General features: G+C 32.0%; 2 protein-coding genes across 3 annotated transcripts in view; both read right to left on the minus strand.

Moving 5' to 3' along the window:
- LOC136971270 (tetraspanin-9-like) overlaps positions 1-22,681 on the minus strand; it is a 34,231-nt gene extending 11,550 nt beyond the window's left edge. Inside the window, exons 1-4 of one of the 2 annotated variants that reach the window (XM_067265730.1) lie at positions 22,203-22,681; positions 5,285-5,368; positions 5,153-5,201; positions 1,829-1,881 (exon numbers count right to left, since the gene is read on the minus strand). In XM_067265730.1, coding sequence (XP_067121831.1) covers positions 1,829-1,881; positions 5,153-5,201; positions 5,285-5,368; positions 22,203-22,253 — 237 coding nt within the window. In that variant the 5' untranslated portion in view covers positions 22,254-22,681. Of the gene's footprint in view, positions 1-1,828; positions 1,882-5,152; positions 5,202-5,284; positions 5,369-5,662; positions 5,740-22,202 lie in introns of those variants that run through there. The other variant, XM_067265731.1, reaches the window with a different exon arrangement.
- A 407-nt stretch (positions 22,682-23,088) lies between these two features.
- Positions 23,089-27,019, minus strand: part of LOC136971269 (BSD domain-containing protein 1-like) — a 36,847-nt gene continuing 32,916 nt past the window's right edge. Inside the window, exons 8-9 of the mRNA XM_067265729.1 lie at positions 25,264-25,385; positions 23,089-23,590 (exon numbers count right to left, since the gene is read on the minus strand). Coding sequence (XP_067121830.1) covers positions 23,561-23,590; positions 25,264-25,385 — 152 coding nt within the window. The 3' untranslated portion in view covers positions 23,089-23,560. The remainder of the gene's footprint in view (positions 23,591-25,263; positions 25,386-27,019) is intronic.

Genomic DNA, 27,019 nt, shown 5'->3' on the forward strand with positions numbered 1-27,019 from the left:
GAAAAGTAAAAGAAGAAATACACTTTAAACTCATTGTTGGTATGTTATGTCTGCACGTTACAGGAATTCTGTAACATATTATTTGTAGGGAGAATTGTGTGTTAACGCTATTTGGTAGATTGTATTGTCAGGCTCTGTACATTCCTGTGTGTTTCCCTGGATGTATTGTATGTTCCAAGGAAAATTAAAGGGTTATCTTGTTAATTTGGATAGTTGTCTTTGTTTAGTCCCTATTGAGATAAATGGTTTCCCCCTTCTAAGCGTCTGCTCTACCAAGCATGCTTGTTATCAATTTGTCCCATCAAAGAAATCAATACAGTTCTCCGTGTTGACTCGTTCATACTTTCTATACTCTCACAGAACAATTGCCAGATTATATTGAACCATATTAATGCTACTATTAATAATTAAATGTTAAGTAATTTGGCCTAGAGGTAGGTGTTATGACCCATCTCGTGATAAATTTAATAATTATAATTAAATTTATATTTTATTAATTAATGTAGAAGATTCTCTACTATATCATAGAGAAGCTTATGAAAAGAGTTTTTCAAGATGTCACAAGACATTCCTCAAAAATTTTTTGCCTGCAGCACATTAAATTCAGGGCTGCTGCCTTGGATCCTCTATGCATGCATTAGCATCATCCTTACTTTGGAAAATCAAAATGTAGCAACCTTACATGTGTCAATAAATCTGCAATGCTAAAACTATGCTAATTAACTTTATGAACTTCCAATGCACTCTGGTCAGAGCTATCATAATTACCAAATTATAATAGAAAATACAAAAATATATTTTTACATTTTACAAATATATATTACAATTTCAAAAATATAAATAAATAAAAATGTAAATATATGTAGACCATGTATATTTCATAATTTATAGGTGTAATGTGGTGGGGTCCCCCCAATGTATATATGTAGGTTTATTAAGTAATCTACATATATACATTATATGTCATCCCTTTGTCTATCTAACTAATGCTTGCCACCTTTCCCATTTCAACTCTTTAATCGCTTAGTGTTTGTTTCTGGCTAGTTTTGGGCTGGAAGGGGCATCGACCAACATCACAGGGTAGGGGGACAATCTTTGTTCATTCTTGGGGAATCAAGCGAGAGGAGAAGCACGTGGTAAGAGAGGAGAAGGGTACAAGTGAGACGGGGTGACGACGAGAAAGGAACCAGAGAGAGAGACTCAGTCAACAGAGATTCAGAGGAGTTGTGTTAAAGAACTGGTACTATCAAGATATAAAGGAAGATTCATAATTGGATATTTCATCCCACCAAAAGGGTTGTATCCTCTCAATTAATTGTGATAGATGTTGCAAATTGCCCAACTCACTAAACAAATAAAAGGAATCCCCTTCTAATATAATCTTTCTATACTCTTTCTCTAATCTAAATAACATTAGTTTTAGTTTAATTTAAATTAGTTTTAATTAGCATTATAAGACAATTCAAACGGATTGTGAACTGGCTGGTTTTGGGACTCGCACATGTAACCAGATATAGGAGCATTGTGAACGAGGAGAAGTAAATGGTTTAAATTCTGTATTTTAAAAAAAAGGTAACGTGTCATATTATGGACTGTTTCAAAATTCTGTAATTTAAGTTGACTGTAAATAAATAATTACCATTATTGTTTATTTGAAATATGTGTTAATCCGTGGTGTATTATTTATATAATGTGGTTCTCATTAACCCATCACACCACAGTAATTTTAATTTTGCTACTGTAATTGTTTATGCTATTGCCATTATATAATTGTTTATTTTATTGCTTATTATATATAAATTTTGGTTAAATTAAAAAATTATCATACCAATTTTAGCAAGCAACTTCCTCTTCTGTAAGAACCAATCCATCCAAGAAGACCTATAAATATTACATAGATAATTTTTATTACAGTAATTATAATTATTGAAAATGTCTTTAGAATTTTATCTTATAATCTATATTAAAAAATTGAATAATTGTTATATAACTTATTATTATACACATGTCATGCTGATATTAAACAAGTTATGATAGACTAAACATCTTTCAAATGCATACATTAGAATCTCATTTTAATGGATCACTTGGTATGCCGAAAATCACCCATTATTCCAAGAATCCATCAAACCACAAACAACGGATTTCTCACATATCCAGGGAAATATCAGTCATTCGAAAAAATTTCCATTTTTTAACCATCTGCATATAAAAGATATCTGTGCTTGAAATTATTTAGTCTCTTGAGATCTCTATCCTTTATTCTACAGAAACATGTACTGTATGTTATAAGACAATACAGTACCTTATGCCATGTGTTTCTGCACTTCTTTTAGCGGTATCATCAGCACAAAATGTTAATGTTAAACAAGCGTGATGGTATGATTTCAAGATGTGATAGTCCCAAGCTGCCATGAACCTTTGCTGCAGAAACATACATGTCCGGAAGTTTCAAGCCAAAGTAGTTTCCCACCATTAATCAATGAGCTACAATAGGATGCTGACACATAGTTGCAATGTTAGCAATGTGAACCATAATGATTGTGTGCTTATTTTGTTCTGTGTGGAACATACCTTTTCCAATTTAGTTCCAGGAAACACCCAAATATTAATTAAACATTGTAAAAAACGTGTTTACAGTAGATGGGGCTAGAAAACCTCAATTATTCCAAGGTACAGATCTGTTAAAAAGAGGTAAATTACATTAGTTTGGCAAGACCTGGGGAAAAATCCATTGTTCTTCAATCTGTTAAAATGAGATTCTACTGTATATGAAAGTGTCCAAGGATCCCCAAAGATAAAGGATTATAATGGGATCACTTATAAAGGTAAATGAATTCTTTTTACTCTGCCATGAAGATAATAAGTATATTATTGCCTATGACAAACTGTAAGCATGAGGAAAAATGGTAATGTGGCTAGTACCACTAAGGAAACTAAGTAACTATGTTGTTCCTAAATGACATAACAAAAATTTAACCTATTTGAACTGATCAGATGTTTTGTATCAAGATATTTATTGATTTAAATACTAGCATTAGGAAATGAATCATCTGATATATATTCTGTAACTAATTAGCTATTTTAAAATTTTCAGTCCTTTAATAAAAAACTAATTTTTTAGTACTTTATTTTAAAAATGCAATATTTTCAAAATAAAAAAATGTTTTTCACTATTTTATAAGTCGAAAACATTCATTTGCTGAATAAATTCTCTGCTGAAAAAGTGTGAATGGTTAAAAACTAGCTTATTACCAAATTACTGGAACGAATCACAAACAATCAAGAACCTTTAAAATTGTATTACTGGATTTTAAAGGTTCTTAATTGATTGTGTGAATGATTTTAGTTTGAAAGTTTATCCCAGTTCTAACTTTTGTCAATGTGTTTTAAAAATGCAACTTAAAAATGCAACTCAATGTGTTTTAAAAATGCACACTTAACGAGCTTGCCCGCAAGCTTGTTAAGTATGGTCAAGAAACACCTGAACGACTTAAGTACAATTATATATTCTCTTTATTATATCAAAAATTTACACACAATATGAGATTGTAACATAGGCAATCTGTACAAATGTAGAGATCAGCATGTAAATAACAGTGATGGACGAGTCAAAAGAATAGGATCCCCTAATTTATAGCTCCCAGAAGTAGGTTTCACTTCGGGGAGTATGCCCTCTAGTATTGAGAGGGGGCACTACATGCTGCCATAAGCTATTGTAAATAAACCTATTCTCAAAGATTTTCTTTATCTACAGCATAAGTATGTTTTCATGTATCAATCAGTTTTTGTTTAACCAAAACAATTTCTCTTATAGCATTTTTGTGTCCTCATCTAATTTTCTTATATAATTGTCCATTTAGCATCTTGGTCAAAGAATATTACTGTTTACTTATGAGTGTAGACACTGATAACAGTAATACCGTATTTTACGGACTATAAGACGCTACAGACTATAAGACACACCTTAATTTTTAAGCAATTTTTTAAAAATACCTATAAGATGCTACGGACTATAAGACGCACCTGAATTTTGGAGGCAATTTTTCGAAGAAAAAAGTGCATCTTATAGTCCGTAAAATACGGTATATGTTTAATGAATAAGTCCAATTTCTCTTTCATTGTTAAATTTGACTTTTCTATTGTGCACTTTGTTCTCATGTCAACATGAGAAGTTGATGGTGTGGTAAGCAATGAACACCTTGCCAGAATCTGAGTCTGAACTAATTTTAGTGACATCTGCAGATCATGATTTGTTTTCATTTTCTATAAGTGTTTGATTATCTCTAAATCCCATTCAAAATTGTATTTTTGTTAACATTATTGGATATTTTGTGTGGCTTATATTTGTTCAATTTTCCTTACTATATTCCTAAAAAGAAGACCCATTTTTGGAGGGAATCAAATTATAAACAGACTAGAAAATTCCTTTTAGTAACCTTAAATTACAAATGCAATGACCCATCACCACCTGCACTGTTTTCTTGCTATAGTATGGGGTGAGAGAAAAGGGAAATCTGCTTCCCATGAGTATTTCCCAGGGGAATTATAGGAAAATAAATATCAGTTAATTAAGAGGTTTTTAACTGAAATACTGGTAAAAAATTAATTACTGGTAAATTTACCTGGATATAATTTTTCTAATATACTGGTTATACCAGTAATGCAATCTCTAGTGTCATGTTGTGTCTCACCAAGGTTTGTAAAGAGCACGTCAAGCCAGTGGCGTAGCATGGGTGTCAGCCACCCGGGGCGAAGGAAAATTTCGCTGCCCCCTTATTTAGGTATTATTATTATTTTTTATTTTGAAATTTTGCCGCCCCTTTAAAGTGCCGCCCCCACTATGCTATGCCACTGCGTCAAGCACAGCAGTGCCCGAGGACTTGGCTGCTTGATTTATAAGCCGAGATCACAGGCACCCACTCTCTTTTGGCCCTGTTCTGTACATACAAATATATATGTCAAATAAATGTGTTATATGTCAAATAAATGTGTATTAAGCCTTGTATCCATTTACTTCCTCAGACACTATTATTGAAATATTCAGTAAGATTCACGGAATCTTACAAACAGGGAGCTGCTTACAAGTAATGTTATACAATGACCAGGACTAACAAATTTCATAGAACATACGAACTATAAAGATACTTACCATTCAAGAAAAGAAATGATCCAAGTATCAACACAACATATGTAAAGATCTGTTTTAAAATAAAAAATATATATCTGTATATAGCTATATAAAACATTAAATAAAACCAGTTTGAAAAAATTGTAAACTTACCAAAGTACCCTTAAAAAAACGATGTACAGCTGTGGAGGTAGCCAAAACCCACATCATACATCCTATAAGAGTTCCACCAAGAAGCTAAAGTAAAATTTTAGATTAATTACTTTTTGTAATTTGTAAAAAAAAAAAAAAAAAAAAAAATGCTAAATATATGAATGGGCCTACTGGGCCCTAACCCAAGGTACCAAATTTTATTATCCAAAATTTTTTGTCCACTGTGGGAAAAAGTGGGCAAAAAACACTTTGTTCACTTTTTCCCACTGCAAATTGGCAAGTTTTGAAATTTGAAATTTTGAGATAGTTTTCAGCAGACTGAAAATGATTGCTGATTCAAACTATCATTTTTTTATTTTTTTATTTTTAAACACTTACACTTTGCAGCTTATGTTAACTTCTCATTTAGTTCAAAAGTTAGAGTGTGTGAGTGATATTTCATTTTATTGATAATTCTTGTGGAGTTTAATTTTGATATTTAATTTATGAAATTAAATACCCAAAGAAAATTTCACGTGGCCAGCCTGTCGTGAGGTGCAAATCCACAATGAACTTCCGGTGTTTAATGGTTTTATCCATTCGGCCAATGGTAAGCTATGCTTGTGTCACTTGCCACATGAAAGATATTGGGTGCGTTCTTTTATTCTTCGGTGTAACTCCTCATGAGCAACATCCGTTTGAAAATTCCTGCAGAACGCGTTCCTAAATTCCGGTCGGAGTGCACACTATCGAATGGCAAAAACGGTCGCTCGTAACAGTAGTTTACCGTGGAAAGCAACATGGCGTCCTCCATGGCTCAGATAGTTTCGTTTCGGGCTCCATAATGTGGTTTTATGAATGAAAATTTAGAAGTTGTGAAAGCGCAAGTTAGTGCACGCGGTGACGTAAGTGCCTTTTCGAATGGTAGCCGGCATTCTAATTTTTTTCGTGGCTATTTTGAATGCTCCGTTAATGTGTACCTAGGTAGTCCAAGATGGCGGCTCGTCTTTGAAACAGTGGGGACGCATGTACTAACCTAACCTAGCCTAACATATTCTAATAATTTGGTTGGCAATAATTACGGTAATTTATTAGAATAGGTTAGGTTAGGTTAGTACCTGCGTCCCCACTGTTTCAGAGACGAGCCGCCATCTTGGACTACCTAGGTACACATTAATCGAATGCTCTTTCAACAAATAATCCATTTTATGGTTAAATTTTACAATTGGGACCATTCTTTTGCCTTTAAAAGCTCATATTTTAGAATCATAGATTCCTCCATCACGATACTATCGACAGTGCAGACGCCGCTATCTTTCTTTTTTTCACCGTCCTTCCTAATAATGCCTACAAACAGCAGCACACTCCCGTAGTAGCGGAGCGCAGAGCGACCGCTATTAACGAACGCACCCATTGTCTACGATACTTTTAGACAAATTTATTTGTAATTACACTAAATGTCCGATTAGGGTCTGATTCCCGAAAGATTTAAATCAGTCTGAGAATTTATAACTGTTTGTTTTGTAAAAATTCAAATTATTAGTAATTAATAATGTAAATAGTAAATAATAATCCGTAAATTAAGTAATCCAGCTACGAGTTGAGTAAATTTCCCGGCTGTTAAGATTTTCTTTTAAAATAGGACTTTTATATTATTAATTATATTACACTATTAATAAATAAAAATTGTGTGGCGCCATCTGTTATGAGATTTTGTTATAAAAACTTTTTATATTCTTAATTATCATAAAATGGCAAAAAGCTTAATTTAGAGGATAGGGATGAGTTTTATAAAAAAAAATTGTGAATGGTAATAATGAATAAAATCTACATTAAGCCCGACCCTTCTCAAAATATGATACAAGGCACCCTTTATCTCCCTACCCCTTCGACCTTTAACCACCAAAATTTAATAGCACCAACGACTCTTATATACAAAATACTGTGGCAAATTTCGTTTCTTAGTCGTTATCATATCTTGAGATATTAAAGGAAATAGATGACAACATACAGAAGTTTTTTTCTATTACTTTTTTGGGTCAGGAGCAGTGGCGTAGCGTAGTGGGGGCGGCAGGGGCGGCCCGCCCCGGGCGGCACTTTTAGGGAGCGGCAAAATTTCACAATAAATAATAATAATATCTAGTAAAAATTTTTGTAATAAATATGATTATTATATTGTAAAACATATATACATGACTTTTTTATTTGTAACCTGTACAATACACAATAATGATGATTGTTCTTGCCGAAAAGTTCTTTAGAATTACTGTATATTTTAGTCTTTTAAATTGAGATACCTAAATAAGGGGGCGGCGAAATTTTTCTCCGCCCCGGGCGGCTGACACCACGCTACGCCACTGGTCAGGAGGTCTAAAAACATGGTGATTTTCAAAAAACTCGAAGGGTCATATTTGACACGATTCCAATACTTTTCCTTGTTATGTATATAAATATCAGTTTTATATAACTTGTTTTATATATTAAATGTTAAGTCAACAGTTTATCAACTTAAATTAGCAGATGATACACTGTATTCTTTGATACTGTGGCTTTATCACCCAAAAGCACTTAAATTGACTACATTTTTCAATGATCTCAAAATATTTCATGAAATAATTATGCGCCATAATATTTCTTACGTGTTTTACTAAAAGAATGAAAAACACAATAACTCTACATTGGTAACATAGAAGTGCTGCAAGAAATAAATTACCAAGTTGGAGAGCCACTATTAGAAAAAAATTGAAAACTCTCCCTTAAGACTTTACAGAAACGTTAACTAATATAGACGGCGTTTACCTTTATTTGACTCATTCGCACCCAATGTAATTATGTTTATGCAGTCATTTAACCAACTTTTTATTACAGATTATTGTCTGTTTTTTCAATTGGTGTACGTAAGTTTATGAAGCAGAAAATGCCACGGACAACGTTGAATTTAAAGATAAATGGTCGGATTATCGGCCATTCCAAAGAAAGATATTCATCCAGAGTCACAGTAAAATCATTGAAAAACCAGAACTGTATGGTTTCACAATCCATGATCAGTAGAGTCATCAACAAAGTAGGTCTAACAAGACAAGTGGCTGCTAATGGAGAAGGGTGCATGATCAAGAAGCCCCATCCAGTTTGTATCAAGGAGGCCATCAAGGAAATCTTGAGTCTTTCCTCTGTCTACAATATTGTACATGATGATGTGAAGTTGTAATCTGTAAAAAAGACCAAAGTACACAAACTAACTACAAAGCATAAGAACTTCAAGACTAGTTCAAGAAAGCGCTAAGAGAACCACCTCTCTGGGTAGAAGCGCGAATATACGGTCACAGTTGATGAGGACTGAATCTATCTGGGTTATACCAATGGGGACAGAGGAATCTGTTATGTTAGGAGTAAATGTGCAGGATGAATGGATTGTCGAGAACAAGGGAAATTTTGAAAAAAGTATCAGAGGTTTGACTGGATGTAGAAAATTCCTCTCTCCAGTTCAATGCGCAGGTTTACATTGGCAGCATTCTGAAATCAATTGTTGAGGTCTATGTTATCAAACTATGACTGTAGCTTGGTGAGCTAAACAAAGTGTTTTTCCATCATGACAAAGCTTCCTCCCATACAACAACATTGACATAGCAATGGCCAGATGGCCAAGCGGTCAAGGTGGCAGCCTACCGCTCTGGGGGGATCCAGGATCGAATCCGGACAGATTTTCGATCTGTCCGGATCCATCCACAGGAATTTTTCGGGGGTGGTCCTCATATAATAAACCCTAAGCAATTTGCCTCTGCTCCGCCAAGTAGAACAACAGAGTACAAAGAGACTATGTCTTAATCATAGGCCTGGTCTGATACCCAGCAGTTACTAAGGCCGAATGGCCGAGCGGTCAAGGTTAGCAGCCTGCCGCCCTGGGGGACCCGGGATCGAATCCGGACGAGTCGAAAAATCCCCAGGAATTTTTCGGGGGTGGTCCGTCCGGATATGTCGGTCCCCGTCCCTCACCACCCGGCCGCCCCATTGTGGGCCTGGCCGAACCCATAATGGGCTTGCTATAAGAGGCCCTCTTAGTGCCCACAGGGCGGAAAGAGTTAAAAAAAAAAAAAAAAAAACCCAGCAGTTACTGGGCCTTGAACTCTTTTAAGTCGAACCTGAGAAAAATGCTCGGGCTCTGATTCTGGTTCCGGTGTAGCCCAAGAGGGACCACCAACCTTTATCGTCTTCCTTGCCTTCCTCGCTTTCAAGTCCAACTTTATTACATGGACGTGCAGCCTGTACTGTACTTACATGGAGTTCTCTACCAATGAGAGACTAGCTCATAATGACGGTCAGTCCTCCCCTAAAAAAGGAGGCCCTGCCCAGTGCGTCCACAGAGCTTATAGGTCGAAGAGACCTATTACCTTTCCCATCAATTTCTTTAGTTTCTTTAAGTTTCTTTTACTAGTTGCTAGCATTCGAAGTACTTGTTCAGAAGGCTTAGACCAGTCAACTTGGTCAGCCCCTCGGAGGAAGTCCTCGGTAAAAGGACAGTCAAGTACATAATGCCTCGCGTCGCTGCAAGTGCACCCGCAGGAGCAGATGCCATCTCTTTGTCCGAACTTGGACTTGAAGTGGGGAAATCTCCCGTGTCCGGTCAGTGTTTGCGTCGTAAGCCAATCACAACACACTGGAGTACGGCCAACTTTAGGCACGAAGGCATAGGTTAACCTACCTACTGTACTTTGAGTCCAGCGCTCTTGCCAGTATGTCATAGATCGTTGCAGTAGAGTACCTTTTATGTATGTAGTCGAGGGCTCGACTGTCCTCGTTACAAACGGGCCCCTGGCCCCCGCCTTGGCCAGTTGATCGACACGCTCGTTGCTCGGGATCCCGATGTGGCCTCGGGCCCACCTCGGGGCAACGTGTCGTGCGTGCCTCGCCCTCAGTACCCTACCTTTGATCTCCTGTATCAACTCGTTCCTGTGGTATCCGTCGCTCAGGGCGGGGTGTCCGTTCAGATATATCGGGTCCCGTCCCTCACTACCCAGCCGCCCTATTGTAGGCCGAGGCGAACCCATAATGGGCTTACTAAAAGGGGCCCTCGTAGTGCCCAGAGGACGAAAAAAGTTTAAAAAAGCATTAATATAGCAATATTTTCAATGTGATCATGAGAAATTCAGGATTGCATTTGCATTTATTACCAACAAAAAAATTTTTAGCACCCACCATAATTGATTCCTAACTCCTTGTGATAAGTTTTCTAACAAAGTTTCATGTCATTATGAAACTTGGTGAAAAAATAGAACAAAGTGCTATCTGCACCAACTGAAAAAATTATAAATTACTGTAATAATAAATTATGAATAAATATTTGATCTCTAGGTCAGTTAGAACACACGAACAGTTATTTACAAATATATATACTATAGGTACTAGGATTGGCGTGTCTGGTAAAAAAAATTTTAGGGTCTTCAGATTTTCAAAAATCAAGTGTGAGAGAAATGAACGTCCTACTTTACATTTAATTAATTATTGGTAAATTTATGATATTTTAAAGAATATGTGTATATTTTAGATTCAGTGAAAAAGTATCTAAGATGAAGTGACTCTCAAATTGCAACTTTCGATATCTGTCTCTGCTGTCACTTGCATTGTTAAATATCATCGGTTAACATTCCAACTTCCCGTGGCGCAGAGTTCAAAATAAGATCACAAAAATTAGTTATGTCCAACAGCTTTACGCTAAAATTTGGGTGTCCTGATCCACCCGACCGCCACCAGACACATTTATGCGCATTACGTCTATTGTCTTAATATAAAGTCCTACGCATTATATTTTAGTTTGTTTCTCTCTCTCTTTTTTTTTTTTTTTTTTTTTTTTTAATTCGGAAAATCAGAATATAAAAATTTACTTTCTTTAACAATAATATTTTTACTATTTCTCTTTCTTATCATTTACTATTCTTAAACATTATATTAACAATAAAACTATAAGGCGTGACATAAACAATAACTAGTTGATTCAGTTCCTTTTGAAGCAAGCAGATGTAATTCCAAATAGCGTAACGGAGTGAGTGTTCCCCATCACAACTGTTTTTACTTGAAACTAAATGTATATTATTACATGAAAAAAGATTTTTTAGAAATCAGAATAAAACATTTTCTGAGTTTTTTAATAAACGAGAAAAGCTTAAATCATCTATTCGTTTTTACTGTATTTAAGAAACTTTTTATTTTACTTTCTAGGAATGTTGGATTCAAAATTTCATAGAATAGTAATTTTTTTCTAAAAGAAATATTTCGATACTTTCAATAATGTAAAATATCGACGTAAAAGTTTTCCAGGTTTTCTCCACGTCTTTAACGCTTAAATAGGGGCCATAACGCCTAATGATACCCTTAAAAAGACCTCCCAGAAGGCATCCCCCTAGAGAGATCGCCCAATTATTGGCGTTGCCGTAACAAACAAACCCGCAACTCGACTTAATGTGGACTGAGGAGGTAACGACAAGTTTTACCGAATAGCTAATATTTCTAAAATTAAAATTTAACTATTAAAATTAAGAACTAGTCATTATAGTTAATACGTATATGAATTTGCATATGTAACATCTTTACGGAAATTTCTCAATTTAAACTATTCGCGTCGGCGTTTTGCTGCGGCGAAAGGAAAAAGGGTCGTATTCTTTGGTAACACGTGGAATTGGCGATACAGTAGAATCCCGGAAACTGGAAATTCTGTAAAACTCGTCCTCTCGTCCAAAAACAAGAAATATATGTACAGTAATCTAATGTTTACTTCTATAACCTAATATCAGGATCAATTAAGTTATCGTTGTGCACTTGCAACACTTGATAATAGCATCAGTTCGAGGTGTTAACGAAGAATACAGAGTAAATGAGAATTAGACGGCGAACACTTGTAATTACTGTATAAAGTAAAAAATAGCGCCTCGTATTAATATATTGTGGCAATTGAAAGCCATGCTTGCTACGTCACAATTGCTGTAAAAGTAACTGGAAAAATTAAATGTTTCTGTTTCTGACGCTTATGTCTAGTGTAGCCTCGAAAATCTTAAATTAATTTAAGGTTAGCTTTTGTTTCTTGTATATAATACTACAGAAGCTTGAATAATGAGTCTAATTGGTCAAAAATAACAGAGTAGACTCTGGTAGAGAGCTTATCAATATACTGGTCACCAACTTTAAGGATGAGATGGTAAATTAGCAGAAAATTATATATATATATATATTTTTTTTTAATCTGTAGTTCGGAAAACACTAATATTTTGCTCGTTATTATGTTGTTTTTTGTATGATAAGAAAACACCGGCTTAGTCAGTTTTTTTAAATAAAATTTATTTTTACAATCACAGCTTCAGGAACTTTTTTCGCCAACTAATCCTCATTTACTTTAACTCTTTTTTCAAGGTGCCACAGCAAAACACTACGATACGAATGACACATGACACTAACTCGAAAGAAGCTACCGAATAGCCAATATTTCTAAAATTAAAATTTAACTATTAAAATTAAGAAATAGTCATTATAGTTAATACTTACATGAATTTGCATATGTACTACCTTTATGGAAATTTCTCAATTTAGACTAGCATCATAGCTATGCCAAAAAACTCGTAACTTGTCACCTTCTCAGTCCATATTAAGTCGAATTTGCGGGACGCCACTGTATTATCAAGTATTACAAGTGAACAACGATAACTTATTTGATCTTAGTATTAAGTTATGGAAGTAAAAATTAGGTAACATGCAGTTTTTTTTTTTTTTTTGGCGATACCACGCGTTTTACGGAATATCGAGTTACGGGACTCTCTGTATCACTAACGTAGTTGTTATAGACAGTACCTTGACCACCTCCTTCTCCATTGAATACTTCAAGAGATTCCTCTCCCATAAACTGTAGTTGTAATTAATGACTAGATTGCTCCATTAAGGGCAACATTATCCATTGGAGATGTAACTTACATATGATGATTTATGCTATATATTATAGATCAGCATTATGAGTTAGTCTAGTTCAAGTCTAATATCTCAAAATATTAGGTTTAATATCTCAAAATATATTTATTTCTATTGTTTATCTTACTTCAACGCATTAAAAATAAAAAGATAAACACAGACATTCAAAATGGAGATCCGTTATAACTTTATTTCCTTTTTCATAGCGTTTTTAAGAACGTGCAGCACGTCGAAGTGAGGTTCTCAAAGCCATCATTAAACAGGTGTGCAAAAAATAAGCACGTGATATTTAGCGTCATTGACCCATACCTCCCGGTTCATGGGTCGTCGCCGTCGCACAATAAGTTTACAGACAATTTCCTGGTAGGAGTTATAGAAACTAACGCAACGTTTCTAAATAAAGAATGACGTTTGCCGGGAAGCTAGTTAGTTCTCATATTAGTAAATTAATCAATATTTAATAATTGGATAACTTAATATACAATTAATATTAATAACAGTTATAAATTACAGACGAAGTTATATTGCTTGATAAGTGAAACAATTTGAGAAACTAACTGACAAAAGTTATTTTAGCATTTATTTTGCTAAGTTTCCATAAAAACTGTAAAAATAGCACAAAGACATTTATAATTTACATTTCTAAAAAAAATGGGAAAGTTTCAAGTCGATGACGTTATATAAAATAGAACCAGTGTACAGAAACGCGTGCATTCTTTTTACTTCCGCTATATTTACCACCCAGTTATAAATGTGAAATTGCAAAACTTTTTAAAATGGAGCAATTATTCCTTACAGTTTACTAAACTATACAAACTTGTAGTCGAGTTAAACTATACAAACTTTAGGCTATACAAACTTGTAGTCGAGTTGGGCAAATATTAACATTATTGTTATACAAGTATTAAATTGTTCTTTATGAACAATAGAAGATGGAAATTAGAGAATAAAAACCTTTACCTTTTTTTTAAATTCTACTAATTTATATCATTCGTATCTAATGATAGTAAAACGAACTTCCTATCATTAGATACGAATCATCATCATTAGATCATTCTAAATTATTAATTGTAAATTACAAGAAAGTTTACGTGTGATCTGATAATAGAATAGATTTCATTATTTTCAAGTAACACATGAACAATTACTTAGAATTTTAGTGATAATTAGTAACATTGTAAATTTTTAAAAATATCTGAAGGAGAAGATTACATTGCATATACACTGAAGAAATTCTATTACAAGATGAATAATTTCTGGGTAACTAAAATTGGTTGTCATTAAAGATAACGAAGATGGCCGAGGTCACCTTTCGGCATAAAACCTTGAAAATGAGAAACAAGCTTGTATAACTACTCGTATCTAATATATTATCTGCAAATGAACGGAATATTAAAATTACTAGCAACAATAAACGGAAAGAAAAAATCATACATCCTGTTTGGGATTAATTTTGATAAGGTTAGTGTGTGCTAGATCAAGCGTTATTTCTTCCTAAATGTTTAATTAATGTGTGAAACTTAATTAAATTAAATCAATTCTAAAATAAATGTAATGATCATAGTAAAGAAATATATGTGATTATTATAATTTTTGTTATAGTAACATATAAAATTTCTATACTGGAAACTTCTAGTTTGCTTAAGTATATTTTAAATAAGTTTTAGGCTATATATTATAGATGCGGTATGATGATAATATAGTAATACGATGTGTTCATTCAGGACGGGATTAATAGATAATCTAAACAAATTACAATATAGGGCCTCGGAATATAGTTTAGAGCCGCAGTCTTTTAATATTATTATTTGGTGATGAGATAGAACTTTTTATATTACAGCTGAAGGCACAACAAAGGTAAATTTGGTCTGATTACATTATAAAGTATGGATTTATTAGAATAAACTTTCCTAAAGGGAAATGCCGGATATTTTACTATTGCAGGCCTAATCTATATATATAATCGAGACGAGTTGATAATAATAATAATAATAATCAGTGCAGAGCCCAAACGGTTAGGAGTTGAAAGTTGAAATTTGGTACACAGCGTACCAAATTTAAGAACCTACCAAAGTGTTAAGTAACAATGAAAGTGTCAATAATGGAAATGTTATATAACAATGGAGAACAAGAGAAATCGACGTGCAAGATTTACGGGCGCTGGAGGAAAAAAGAAAAAGAGTAATATGTTAGAACATATTCGATTTTCAAATTTAAACAGATTAGTTCGGTTTTTCTCGACCTTTCTTCTTTAGAACATTCGATGAAAATCGAACGATATAATTAGAACACGTTGCGAAAATCGAACAATATTAGAACATTCGATTTTCAAATTCGACCTTTTTTTGGAAATATTTAGTTCGTTGATGAAATTACTCTTTTTCTTTTGTGACTATAACGTAATAATCTTAATCTTCGCTATCGTTACTTTTGCCCGAGCAACGCCGGGCCTACCTGCTAGTTGTATATAATTATAGTTTTTAAGTAATAAATCATAATTATAAAATTTACAGATTTGCCATTACTAATATGAGCTTCTAACATAGACAATGAAAACAAGAACACTTTTTCTTCCCTGGGATCAAGTAAAAAATTCCACAAATTATAATCGTAAAAGTGATTGAGATATGTAATCTTACACTCTCAACCACAGGTCAATTTTTCTGTCTTTTTGTATTGATGCAATATTGTATTTTATAATCTACTTGTAAAAATCTCTAAAAAATTAATTAAATAAAAATGTATTGATGTAATCATTTGTCTCCAAACTTTGCTTCCCTTACAAAATTTTCTGCGACACCCATGGCTTCTAATATAAGTATAAAATATATTTTCTTTAAAATTAACAATAATGAATATCCTGTTAAATGTTCATTGCTCCTACATTTCACATAACACGATGTCTTTAGATAGATAAATAATATATTCATAGACATTTTGTAACTAATCCAAATTTATTTTCTAAATATTTATTTAATTCTTTGTCATAGGATATACTTTTTTCTATTCAGTTATGAATAAATTACTAAACTTAATCTTAGATAGATCAGTTTAATAAGCGATTATTTTTAAATTGTTTATTTTTAATTGATCAATTGATTAATTAACGCGAGGTACCGGAACATTGTAAGCTATATGACCCGCCACAATTGAGCCCATTACGTCCCACTACGAACCTGACCTGAATAGGGATAATTCTCCGATCAGTACTGCTCACGAATTATAGGGTTCTGACAGCGTTTAATACCGGATTCCACACGGTAGTAAAATAAAATCCTACTGCATGTCATCTAGCCGATATTTCAACTAATTTAACGATAGAATATTACATTTATAAAGTTTAGAAATATGTTAGTAATTTAAAACCCTTTAGACTGTATATAATACATATTTAATTAAACGATACATTTAAGATTTTAGATTTGAAAAGTCTCTTATTTTTAACGTAAACACTTTATTTTAATTTTTTTTTTTTTGGCTCTCGAGCATTAACAGGGTCTTTTTTCATATCCATCATGGATTCCGCCAAGTCCACACTGTGGGGACAGCCGGGTGGTGAGGAACGGGACCCGACATATCAGGGACACACCGCCCATTAAAAACTCCCAGAAACCCGAATTTGATTTGGATCCCGAGAATGGTAGGCTGTAATATTAACCGCTTGGCCATCCGGCAGACTTCCAATAATAGTAGTTAGAAAATAAATTTATGCTGAAGCGATTTCACGGAGAAAATTTGGGTGGATGAAATGTTTATCTTAATTCCAAAGTTTTTCGTTTGTCTGAGTTTATATCTGGAAAGATTTCGAGTCAAATCTGCTTTATAAATGTGTTGACATTCTAACAAATCTTTGATTAAAGATAACCTTATCTTAGATCCGTATAAGAATACATTTTGAAAAGAACGCTACGAAATTCTGGGAAATCGCTTCATCTTTATAAAGCAAATAATGAGATTAGACATTAGATTACATAAGGCCGTTTTAAATCGCCAGTCTTGACTCTAAAAAATATTTTCTAGGCGAATGTAGAGAATAGTCAGATAATTTCTGTGCTTACACGGAAACGTGGATTCTAACACTAAATACTGGGTGGAATTTAAAACTTTAAATTGCATGCATCCTCTGTACAAAGCGTGAATTCCGATGACAGTTTTACTTTAAAAAGGCACGAAAAAACTTACAATGCGTTTCAAGAATGTTTTCTATGAAAAGCTACTAATTCAATAGAGATTAAAAAATTAATTTCTACTATTTTATTTTATTTTATTATTCTATTATTTTTCATTATTATTATTTTTTTTTACTCTTATCGCTCCGTAAGCACTAAGAGGGTCTTTTTTTTTTTATCGAGCCCATGATGGATTTGGCCAGGCCCACAACGGGAAGGCCAGATAGTGAGACACGGCCTGAGATAGACTACCCTGAAAAATTCCTGGGGTTTTTCGATCGCTAAATTCGTTTTAGATCCCCAAAACTGATCTGAAAAGATTTTTTAAAATCATTTTTGGCTTTCCATTTTGTGGGCAATACGAGGATTTTTCATACCCTTGATAGGTTAGGCCAGACCCACAATGGAGCCTAACATACCCAAAACTTACTGATTATCAAAAATTATTAGAATGGTCCGTCCGAATTCGATTTTGGGTCTCGAAAGTGGTAGGCTACGCATTAACACCTTGGCCATCCGGCGGTCAAATTGTCAAAAATTAAAAGTATTTGCAATTTACTCAATGAATACTTAACTTTCTAGAATACGTATTAAATTAAAATTACATTCAAATTATTAAAAATCAAAAATTTATATCAATATAAGTATTGAAATACGACCGCCATTATAAAACCAAAATAATATAGGGAAACAATATATTAATATTAAAAAACAATAAATAAGATATAACCATATTAACGATAATTAATATACGCTGTGAAAATGTCTTTCACTAATACAGTATATTGAATGGTAAGTTCGCTGTAATTCTAAATTTAATCATTCAAATTTTATAAATCTTGACAAAAGATCTATAATAATAAAAAATTACAGCTGTAAAAACATTTTTTTTATTATATTAAGCAGGATTTTGTAATAAATCATTAAAGATTTTATTCGTTTGTCGAGTTTAAGTTCAGTTTCATTGAACCAGAACTTCTTTGAGAAAAATACGACACATAGATTAAAGAAACTGTGTAAGGAGGTCATATCATTGTCCTCCTGGCTTCAAAGCACATTCTCGCTATAGTTTATTAAAGCTAATCCATTGTATAGTCTATAAAGTCACGTATAATTCATCAATTATCCTATAGAAACGAACTTCTTCTACTGTTTAACATGTGAAACGTTTCTTTACAAAGCTTAATGGGTTCATATATCATTTGAACATGCAGATATCTTAAGAAAACAAATCCTATTTTTCTATTTAAATCTTCAAAAATAGACGACGAACCTTTTTTGAAATTAAAAACAATAACTGGAGAATCCGAAATCGTGTGTTGTAGGAATACAGATAAAATTTTTTAAGTAGGTCTATCACAACTAAATGTGATTAACCTATATCTTATAGAAATTTGGACGATCGTATCTATAATTTTATCCAGTAGATTTCTATATAATTTGTATCACAGTTGTATTCCTAAAGCGGTATTATATATATTTAACCTTAATAGTAAGATGCGTATCGAGGAAACACGTCTTAATAATTTGTATCCCTTAGAACTAAAAGCTTCACGGTTACATTGAACCGATAGAAATCGAAAATGTCTAGATTCTTTTAGAAAATCGAAATCAGTTAGCCTACAAAACATTGTTTTTGTCTTGAAAACTATTGTTTTTTTAGAGACAAAAATACTTTAAGTTTAAATTCTTTCGTTTTCTAATATTTATTTTTGAACATTTTCCTAGGATTCTTCTACCATTTGTCACATTAATTAGGTTTTTTAAAATATTGTGATATGGAAATAGGAGGAGAAACATCTCAATAAGCTCTCTCTTCCTCTTTCAGATAGAAGAGATGTCAACTTGGTTTATCGTTATCAAGATAACATCTAGCCCTTGAGTTCAGCATGGTTTATCATTTATCAAGAGAGAGACTTGAAAAATGATGGTCTGTTATTAAATCTAACGCTTGAATAATTTGTAATCTTTAAACAGTATTAACATTATTTATTATAATTTACTAAAAATACAATACAATAATTCTTACGTGAGTTTTAATCATTTAAAAATATAGATTTTCACATCATCAAAGTTTGGATAGTTCACGAACGTGCCAAATATCTTATTCAATTTAATACAGCTTTTAATTTTTATAAAAGTTATAAACTTTACATATTAAATTTTAACTTGTTAGTTTAAAAATTCCATATATACAAATAAATTTATTTAATTTTATGACGACTTAATTATAATGGGATATAGCAAGATAGTAGCTATAAAATATATCTATAGCTTAACATATCAAGATAAAAGTATTATTTTTAAATTTTACCATTTAATTATAAGAATAAACTATATTATTATATATATTAATACACTGATCTCAATTATTTAATTATATATTTTATTAGAAGTAAATATGCTTAGTATTGTTAAATGTAAATGTGCTAGAAAACAGCAATGTAAGAAGTTATTATTGCTATTTATAATTTATATTATCATTTATTTATTATAAATAATGTACATTTTAACATGTTTAAATGGATAATAAATGTTAGAATAAACAATTTACTTGAGAACAGATTAGGAAAAGTGACTCATGTATAGTCTGCAATTTACAAAAATAGAAACAGAGGCCCATCTCCTTTCACTTTGATGAAGAGCTTAAGATGAAACGACAATAATTATTGGTCAAGTATTGTACAAGTCATCGACCGAATGTCCAATCGATTGTTTCGTTTAATATAAACTAACAAAGAGCGTTTCGCATGGTTTCATTCTAATTACCTCAACTTTATTTCCAATTATTTTCTTTATTTTTATGAAATTGAATAGCATTATAGTTTTCTCCGTATTATGAATAATAGCTTATTCTATAATATTGGAGAACTAAAAAAAAAAATCCAAGTTTCTACTTTCAACATGAAAAGTTCATTAATGATTGAGTAAAAGTAATTTTCCAATAATGCACAAAGAAAAATTTGCGTGATATTTTACTATAAAGAAATACCAGACGTCGTTCGTATTGTTTATAGTTTTTATAATGTTCAAAATACAATAATAAATCGTAATATTGGCGTCGTGTAGGCGAATGTGTGTAGACTATTGGCGCCAATTATTTCATACGAACATTTGCAAACTTTAAGTTTCTCGTGCAAAATAATGAAAGCTCTCGAATATTAATTTGTATCAGTTATCATTTTGTATTTCTTGCTATAAACTTACATCTAAAAAGATATCAAGCAGAACGTGAGAATATGTTTATGCATTTCGGGTCGTGTTTGGAATGCAAAACGGATGAACATCAACATCAATAGTTAATTCCCATTATGTCAAGGTTTGATTGCTAAAATGACTGTTTCTCTTCCTGTTTCCGGCTAGCATTCTTTAGATAGTTCGATATAATCTTTAATAGTCATGGATGATAATTCTATAATTACCCATTCTTCAACTTTGCGTCTAAAATTAGGGATGTTATATAACTGATTTATACAACGTTTTGCATTGTAATTTTTAAGGAAAGTAAATCAATATTTTTCGTTTTTCCCTCAATTTCTTAACCATTTAAATAATTTATTTATAATTTAATTCAACATCACTTTGAATCATATATAGATTTTAAAGGTATGATGATGAAGTAAAAATTAGTACAACACATTTTCAGGAAAATTTTTACTGGTAATTTCTTATTTATCAATATTACTAATCTAGGACTGCCGCTATGTTGGGGTAATTAAACTTTTTTTTTAACCTATTTTGAGGTTTGTTAAACTATGAGTCTCCAAGGAAAATAATGAAAAATTTTGAAGTTATTAAAATATTAATGAAATCATAATTTTGGATGATTACTACTTACTTTTATTAAAATATAGCATAAATTAATAAGATTATAATTTAAATTGGGATTATTTTAACTTTGTTATTTTTAGCTGTAAAAAGTTATTTTAGTATCTCGAAGTTTCAGTAGTTTGAGTTATTGTTCATAAAAACTGAATGACTGGCACGAAAAAATCTTGTTAACATCATGTTATTCTTAATTTTCAACTCAGCTATTCTTACGATCCAACACTTTGATTTTATCAAAGCATCATCTATCTATGCCTTGATGATAATCAGTTCGATCAGCACTATTAGCATTACTTTCTATAATGAGAGGCTCATACAAAAATTTTCAAGAATGCTTTATATATAATATAAAGCATTCTTGTCTGTAGTAGATATTATTAAAATTTTATTTTTGAGGAAAATTTTTAAGATTACAAAATAGATAAACCTATTAAAGTTTCACACTAATTTATTCTTGTAATTTCATTTATTTACTTATGCTGAACTCGAATAAGCGTAAATAATAATTTTTTTAACGCGAAACTAATTGTATATATCATTAAAAATTACGTTAATTTTTTATATAAACTAATATAATCAAAAATTGAAGTTTCACATTTTTATAGATGCTAGAACCGGACTAAAAAAGGAATGCGGTTGAAATGACAAAAGAGCATCAACAGAAGGAGATCTTTTTAGAGGTGTTCTTAAGCAGCTAAAAGGAATCTGATAAGAGTCTCCCAACACGAGTCTTTTTGTGTCCATCACAGGCAAAGACCGGTTCTCGGTAAGAGGGAACTACTACGGAAATTGTTAATACAGAGGTTAAGGATCAGCAGGTGTGGCAAGTGAATGTGGGAGATACTTAAAAAAAAAAAAATTAAAATATATAACGAAGTTCAAGGTAAACTCTTGTCTCCAAAGTACTTACATTTATTTACACACAATTAACTTATTTACACTACTTAAAAACTGTCAAGTAACGTTAGTTATAGTTTACAGTAAATCGTACTCACCCATGTGACAAATGACAAGAAGCATACGCTGTGTCGAGCGCATCCTTTCATCTTTTCTTAATTTCTCTAAATAATTGACAAGTTTTAGAACCAACTAAATTACAAAATTCCAAGACTTAATCTCCATATTCCTTTTTTTTTCTTTTGTATTTATCAATCTAACTGTCGAAAGTTTTGACTGCGAACAGAACCGTTCTTTACCGTTCCATTGGATGGCACGCGGGACAATACCACAGGTAGGGAAGTTTGACGTCCAGGAGTGTGTAACCGAAATTAGAGCAACCGTAAAGATTGATCGTATTCGCCTGGAGGGTGATAGTCTACTCTTTAGCAGGATGAAGTTTCGTGACAGTTTCCTTCGTACTGGTTTTTTTTACTTGTACAAAAAATATTCTGAATTTTTCAATGAGTAAATAAAATATTTTTTTTAACAATTCATACAAATACAAACGATACGAATATTTACTCAAAGAAACGTCAGGGTGTTTTGCTTACAAAAATAAGTCATTTTGTTAGTGAGAAAATATTAAAAAAAAAGTGAATTAAAAATTCCGCTGATTTGCATATAACAACCAAAAATAAATTCACATACAAAATATGGTATAAAAAACTTTTTTTTATTTACATTTTATCCAAAAAAATTTTATCTTAAATTTTTTAAAACATCATTTTGATTTAAATTATCTAAATTAAATATTTTCTTATAACAACAGTTAATAGAATTTGGAAACATTCCTTGAAATTACAAGTTATTAAATCAAAGAAAATTTTTATACAGAATTAAATTTATTCCAATAGATTTATCTTGATAAATCTTAAATACATAAATATGAATAAAAATATATATATATATGTACTATATATTTTTATTTATCACATTATAAACATGAAATATAACTAGTACTGTTTATGTATTATATACTCTTCTGTTTATTTATAAATAAGTTGTTATTTATGATTAATATGGAAAGAAAAAAAAAAAATATATATATATATAAGTAATATTTCTACAATAACACTGCTATATTTTTACAGATAAAGAAGTATTTACCATATACTGCATATATAATTGCCATGCACATAAATATAAATTTCATGAATTATTTATTAGAAAATATTTTTTAAAAATTTATTAGCAAATAAATATATCATTTACTATATGAATGTTTTCTTTTTATCATCAATGAAATCAATCCAAAATTTAAATAATTATGGAAATTTTTATGTACAATATCCTGTCTTATTCACAAATCTTGATACCAAGAGGCCGACAGATCCGAGATAAAGTTTCCATCCAGACGAGGCAAGAAACAATATTTTCTGTTAAAGCAAATGGTAAAATCTTTGGTACATGCACATTATTCCCAATTTTCCCAGTCTTCTTCAATCTAAATATAATAAATGTAAGTGTATAATCAATGCATGAGAATTTTCTCAGTTCTTATATATTTAAACTGAAAATTAATCATCAGAGATATAACTTCAATTTTGTGGCTCTAAAGTCACGAGTCCCATAAAAAATATATATATTTATTATATATTTATTTAATTTAAATTTTATTTCAATCAATAATTATTATGAAAAAATTATAGTTACTACTCTCTATGTACAAAGCAATTAAACTGAGCCTTGCTTGTCTTATTATAGTTTCACATGTTTCTTATACAATATTTATGATAGTAATTAAAGAAATTACAGTATCTGAGCTCTTCAAAAGAGATGAAACACATCTTCAAATATTCCATATTTTAACCTATTTAATTACTTATACCATATTTCCTTGTTAAACTGTGGGGGGAGGGTTATGTTTAAAATGCATGTATCATCCAGGGTTTATTCGAAGTCCTAAGATTTTCCAAGGCCAAGATTTATTACCGTACTATAAGAAATGAGTGGGTGAAAATCAAGGGAAATACTTTAATTACTTATACATTTTCAGAACTATGGAACAGTTTATTGACTGTATATTTATGAGTGGCATCTACAAAGTTTGAACTAATTAGTTTTTATATCTTACTGGATTCAGCATCATCTGATTCAGTTGTTACATTGTCTTTTGTGTCTGTTTTGATGTCATTGCCAATTCTAAATCTTGACTACCATATTTAGCATCTTCTGGTTTGAACTTACCATCTCTCTCTTTACTTCTGTAGGAATTGTGCTTGTAATACTACTAACACTAAAACCATCAAAATGCAGTAAAATTCCTCTATCCTCTAATGTTTTCAGTTGTCTTTTTGACCTTTTCAGGAAATTACATTCTAAAAGAATGAATGTCTTAACATCTCCAATTGTCTTTTGACTGATAAGCTCTCAACTTATGAACTCAATTGCAACTTTCCCACACTCAATATTCAAAAATATGTATAATTTTATTTTCAAAAAGGTTCCAATGAATCTTGGAATAGAAAGTGCTGATTGGCTCTAGACAATTTGAAGAGGTAATTTTAGTTAAATTTCTTACCTGTCTCCAAACTACATTATTCTACATAGTGCAATACTTCAACATATTTTTCAACCTGGGGTTTGTTTTTAATAACACCTTTATTTTTGCAGGGACTATTATTGAATCCCAGGATTTAATTGAGGAAACATGGTATTTTTTTAATATAACAAATACATAATTAATTGATTTATAAAAGACAATTGAATAAATAAATTTAAAAATAAAAAAGTTATTTTAGAAAAAAGGAAAAAATTGTTACATATACATGTAACAAAGATAGCCCCCCCGTGGCCAAGTGAAAAAAACACCACTGAACGCCAGTAGTTAGTCCTGGGTTGGCAGTTGATCAATAGACTGGTCGTGTGAAGTTTTCTTTATCTGTTTAAAACCTAAAAATGGTTAGTTTTCCACAGAAAGTCATTCTGGGAGACACTACCTCTTAGAAAATTGCTCTTATATTACATTATCCTATCCCATCAGGCCAAACAAATATCAAAGATCAAATATCTTAATACTAATTAATTTTGATTTTTCTGAATATATTTTTAATTTTAGCTAAAATGAATGTTATTAATACTCTTATTGATTAATTTAATCCTAAATAAATCTTTCACCTCTTTTGGCCTTGTATTTTTATTGTTATTTTCCAATTTTTTTAACTCTTCATCTGTTATATCTAAATCAAAATCTTTCTCCCAATCACAATCCTTATCCAAATCTGAATCTTCAGCACTTCCTTTCATGGTAAAAGAAAAAATAAAATTATAATAATCTAACTTTACAAATATTTCCTATTAATAAGTTAATTCAAAACGGCTTGAACTTCATGCAAAATATCACATAAAAGAAAGTAAAAATACACTGAGTGTGGTGTTAACAGTTTTTTTTTTCTTTCGCTAGCACTTTTAATGAACTTATGTTCATCATCATCAGGCAAACAAAAATTTAAAAATAGAATACAATGTTCTAATGCAAATGGAACACATATTATTTAAATTAAAATTAAAAACCATTATGGGCCCACCAGTGGCCAAGCACCCAAACCCAGTGGCCAAGACCAAACTCCCAGCATTCTCTGAACACTGGGAGTTTGGTCGTGGATTTGTGCTTCACCAGGATGGGCTGGCCACGTGGAGTTTTCCAGGTTTTTTCCACATGTAATACCTGAATAGGGGCCAGTTACCCTTAAAAAGATCTTCCAGAAGGCATCCCCCAGGCAGATTGCCCAAGTGTTGCATTGCCATAACATAATAAACAAACAAACAAAAACCATTATGAGCATGCTACAAAATTCAATTACATTGGATGTTGTAACATCATGCAGCACATGTGTGGATGTATTAAAGGTATGATAGCTGATGTATATCACTATTTAACCACTTGTATAGGATGACCCACACATTGAGCACATCAAGCATGGGAGTGTTGCATGGCTCCAAGATTCTTGTAAGGAGAGATTCCCATATTAACAGAAGTTTCCAGTTTCTGCAGTGGTATTTGAGCCCATAACAGGTTGTAGTTCTGTTACCTTTTAGTTAATACCTTTTTTTGCAAACTCTGTGGTATGTTTTCCTTTCACCACATCATCCTGGTGTTCATCTAGGTAGCTAGCAAGCATTTGTGTTGTGGTCCCAATGTACAGTACCTCATGTTCATTCCCATTACAGGATTCTCCAACAGTACAGCATAGATTCCTGATTTTTCAAAGATGGACAATTTATCCCCATTGTTGCAGATGAGTCTGTGCAAATTCAGTAGCAGAGATAGGGGCAGAAGAAATTTATGGCAAATGTGTATGGAAAGAGGTCTGAGGTATGGTAATGGCGGTTGAACTACTGACACTTCCCTTTTGCTATGCAGTGTTGTGCTTGGAAATAGAGATTCCCTGACCGTATTACTCACATTGTGAACTTAGCACATAAAAACCAGTTGTGCATACTGCCAAACCGATGGTGTTTAACTCAATGTTTAAGTGCTTGCATTGATGGTAATAAGAACGTTCTTCTAGTGAGGACTGCAATAGCAGCATCAACATACTGCAAAGGTTGGAAAGCTTGATATGAGGCACCTTGTTAAATTTATAGAAAACTGAGAATATTAGCTTTCCAGATCTATATATGCACAAATCCAAGAATGTTATTGCTACTTCAACTTCTTTCTCCTGAGTAAAGTTAATAGAGGGGTATACACTAGACATTTCTTGTTTTAAGGTAAGAAATGTCTTGTCTGTATCCTTCCACACTATCAACATAATGCAAGTACAACAGTGGGTAGTAGACAGCAAGCAGAAAATTGAATATTCTGTGTTCAATTTCTCTCATGGTCAATTCTGCTAAACAGCAGATAAAGAGGAACCCATAGGGGACTCCC

The sequence above is a fragment of the Centruroides vittatus genome, unplaced genomic scaffold (assembly GCF_030686945.1).
Source record: "Centruroides vittatus isolate TY-2023 unplaced genomic scaffold, ASM3068694v2 contig_2429, whole genome shotgun sequence".
Lineage (NCBI taxonomy): Eukaryota > Metazoa > Arthropoda > Arachnida > Scorpiones > Buthidae > Centruroides > Centruroides vittatus.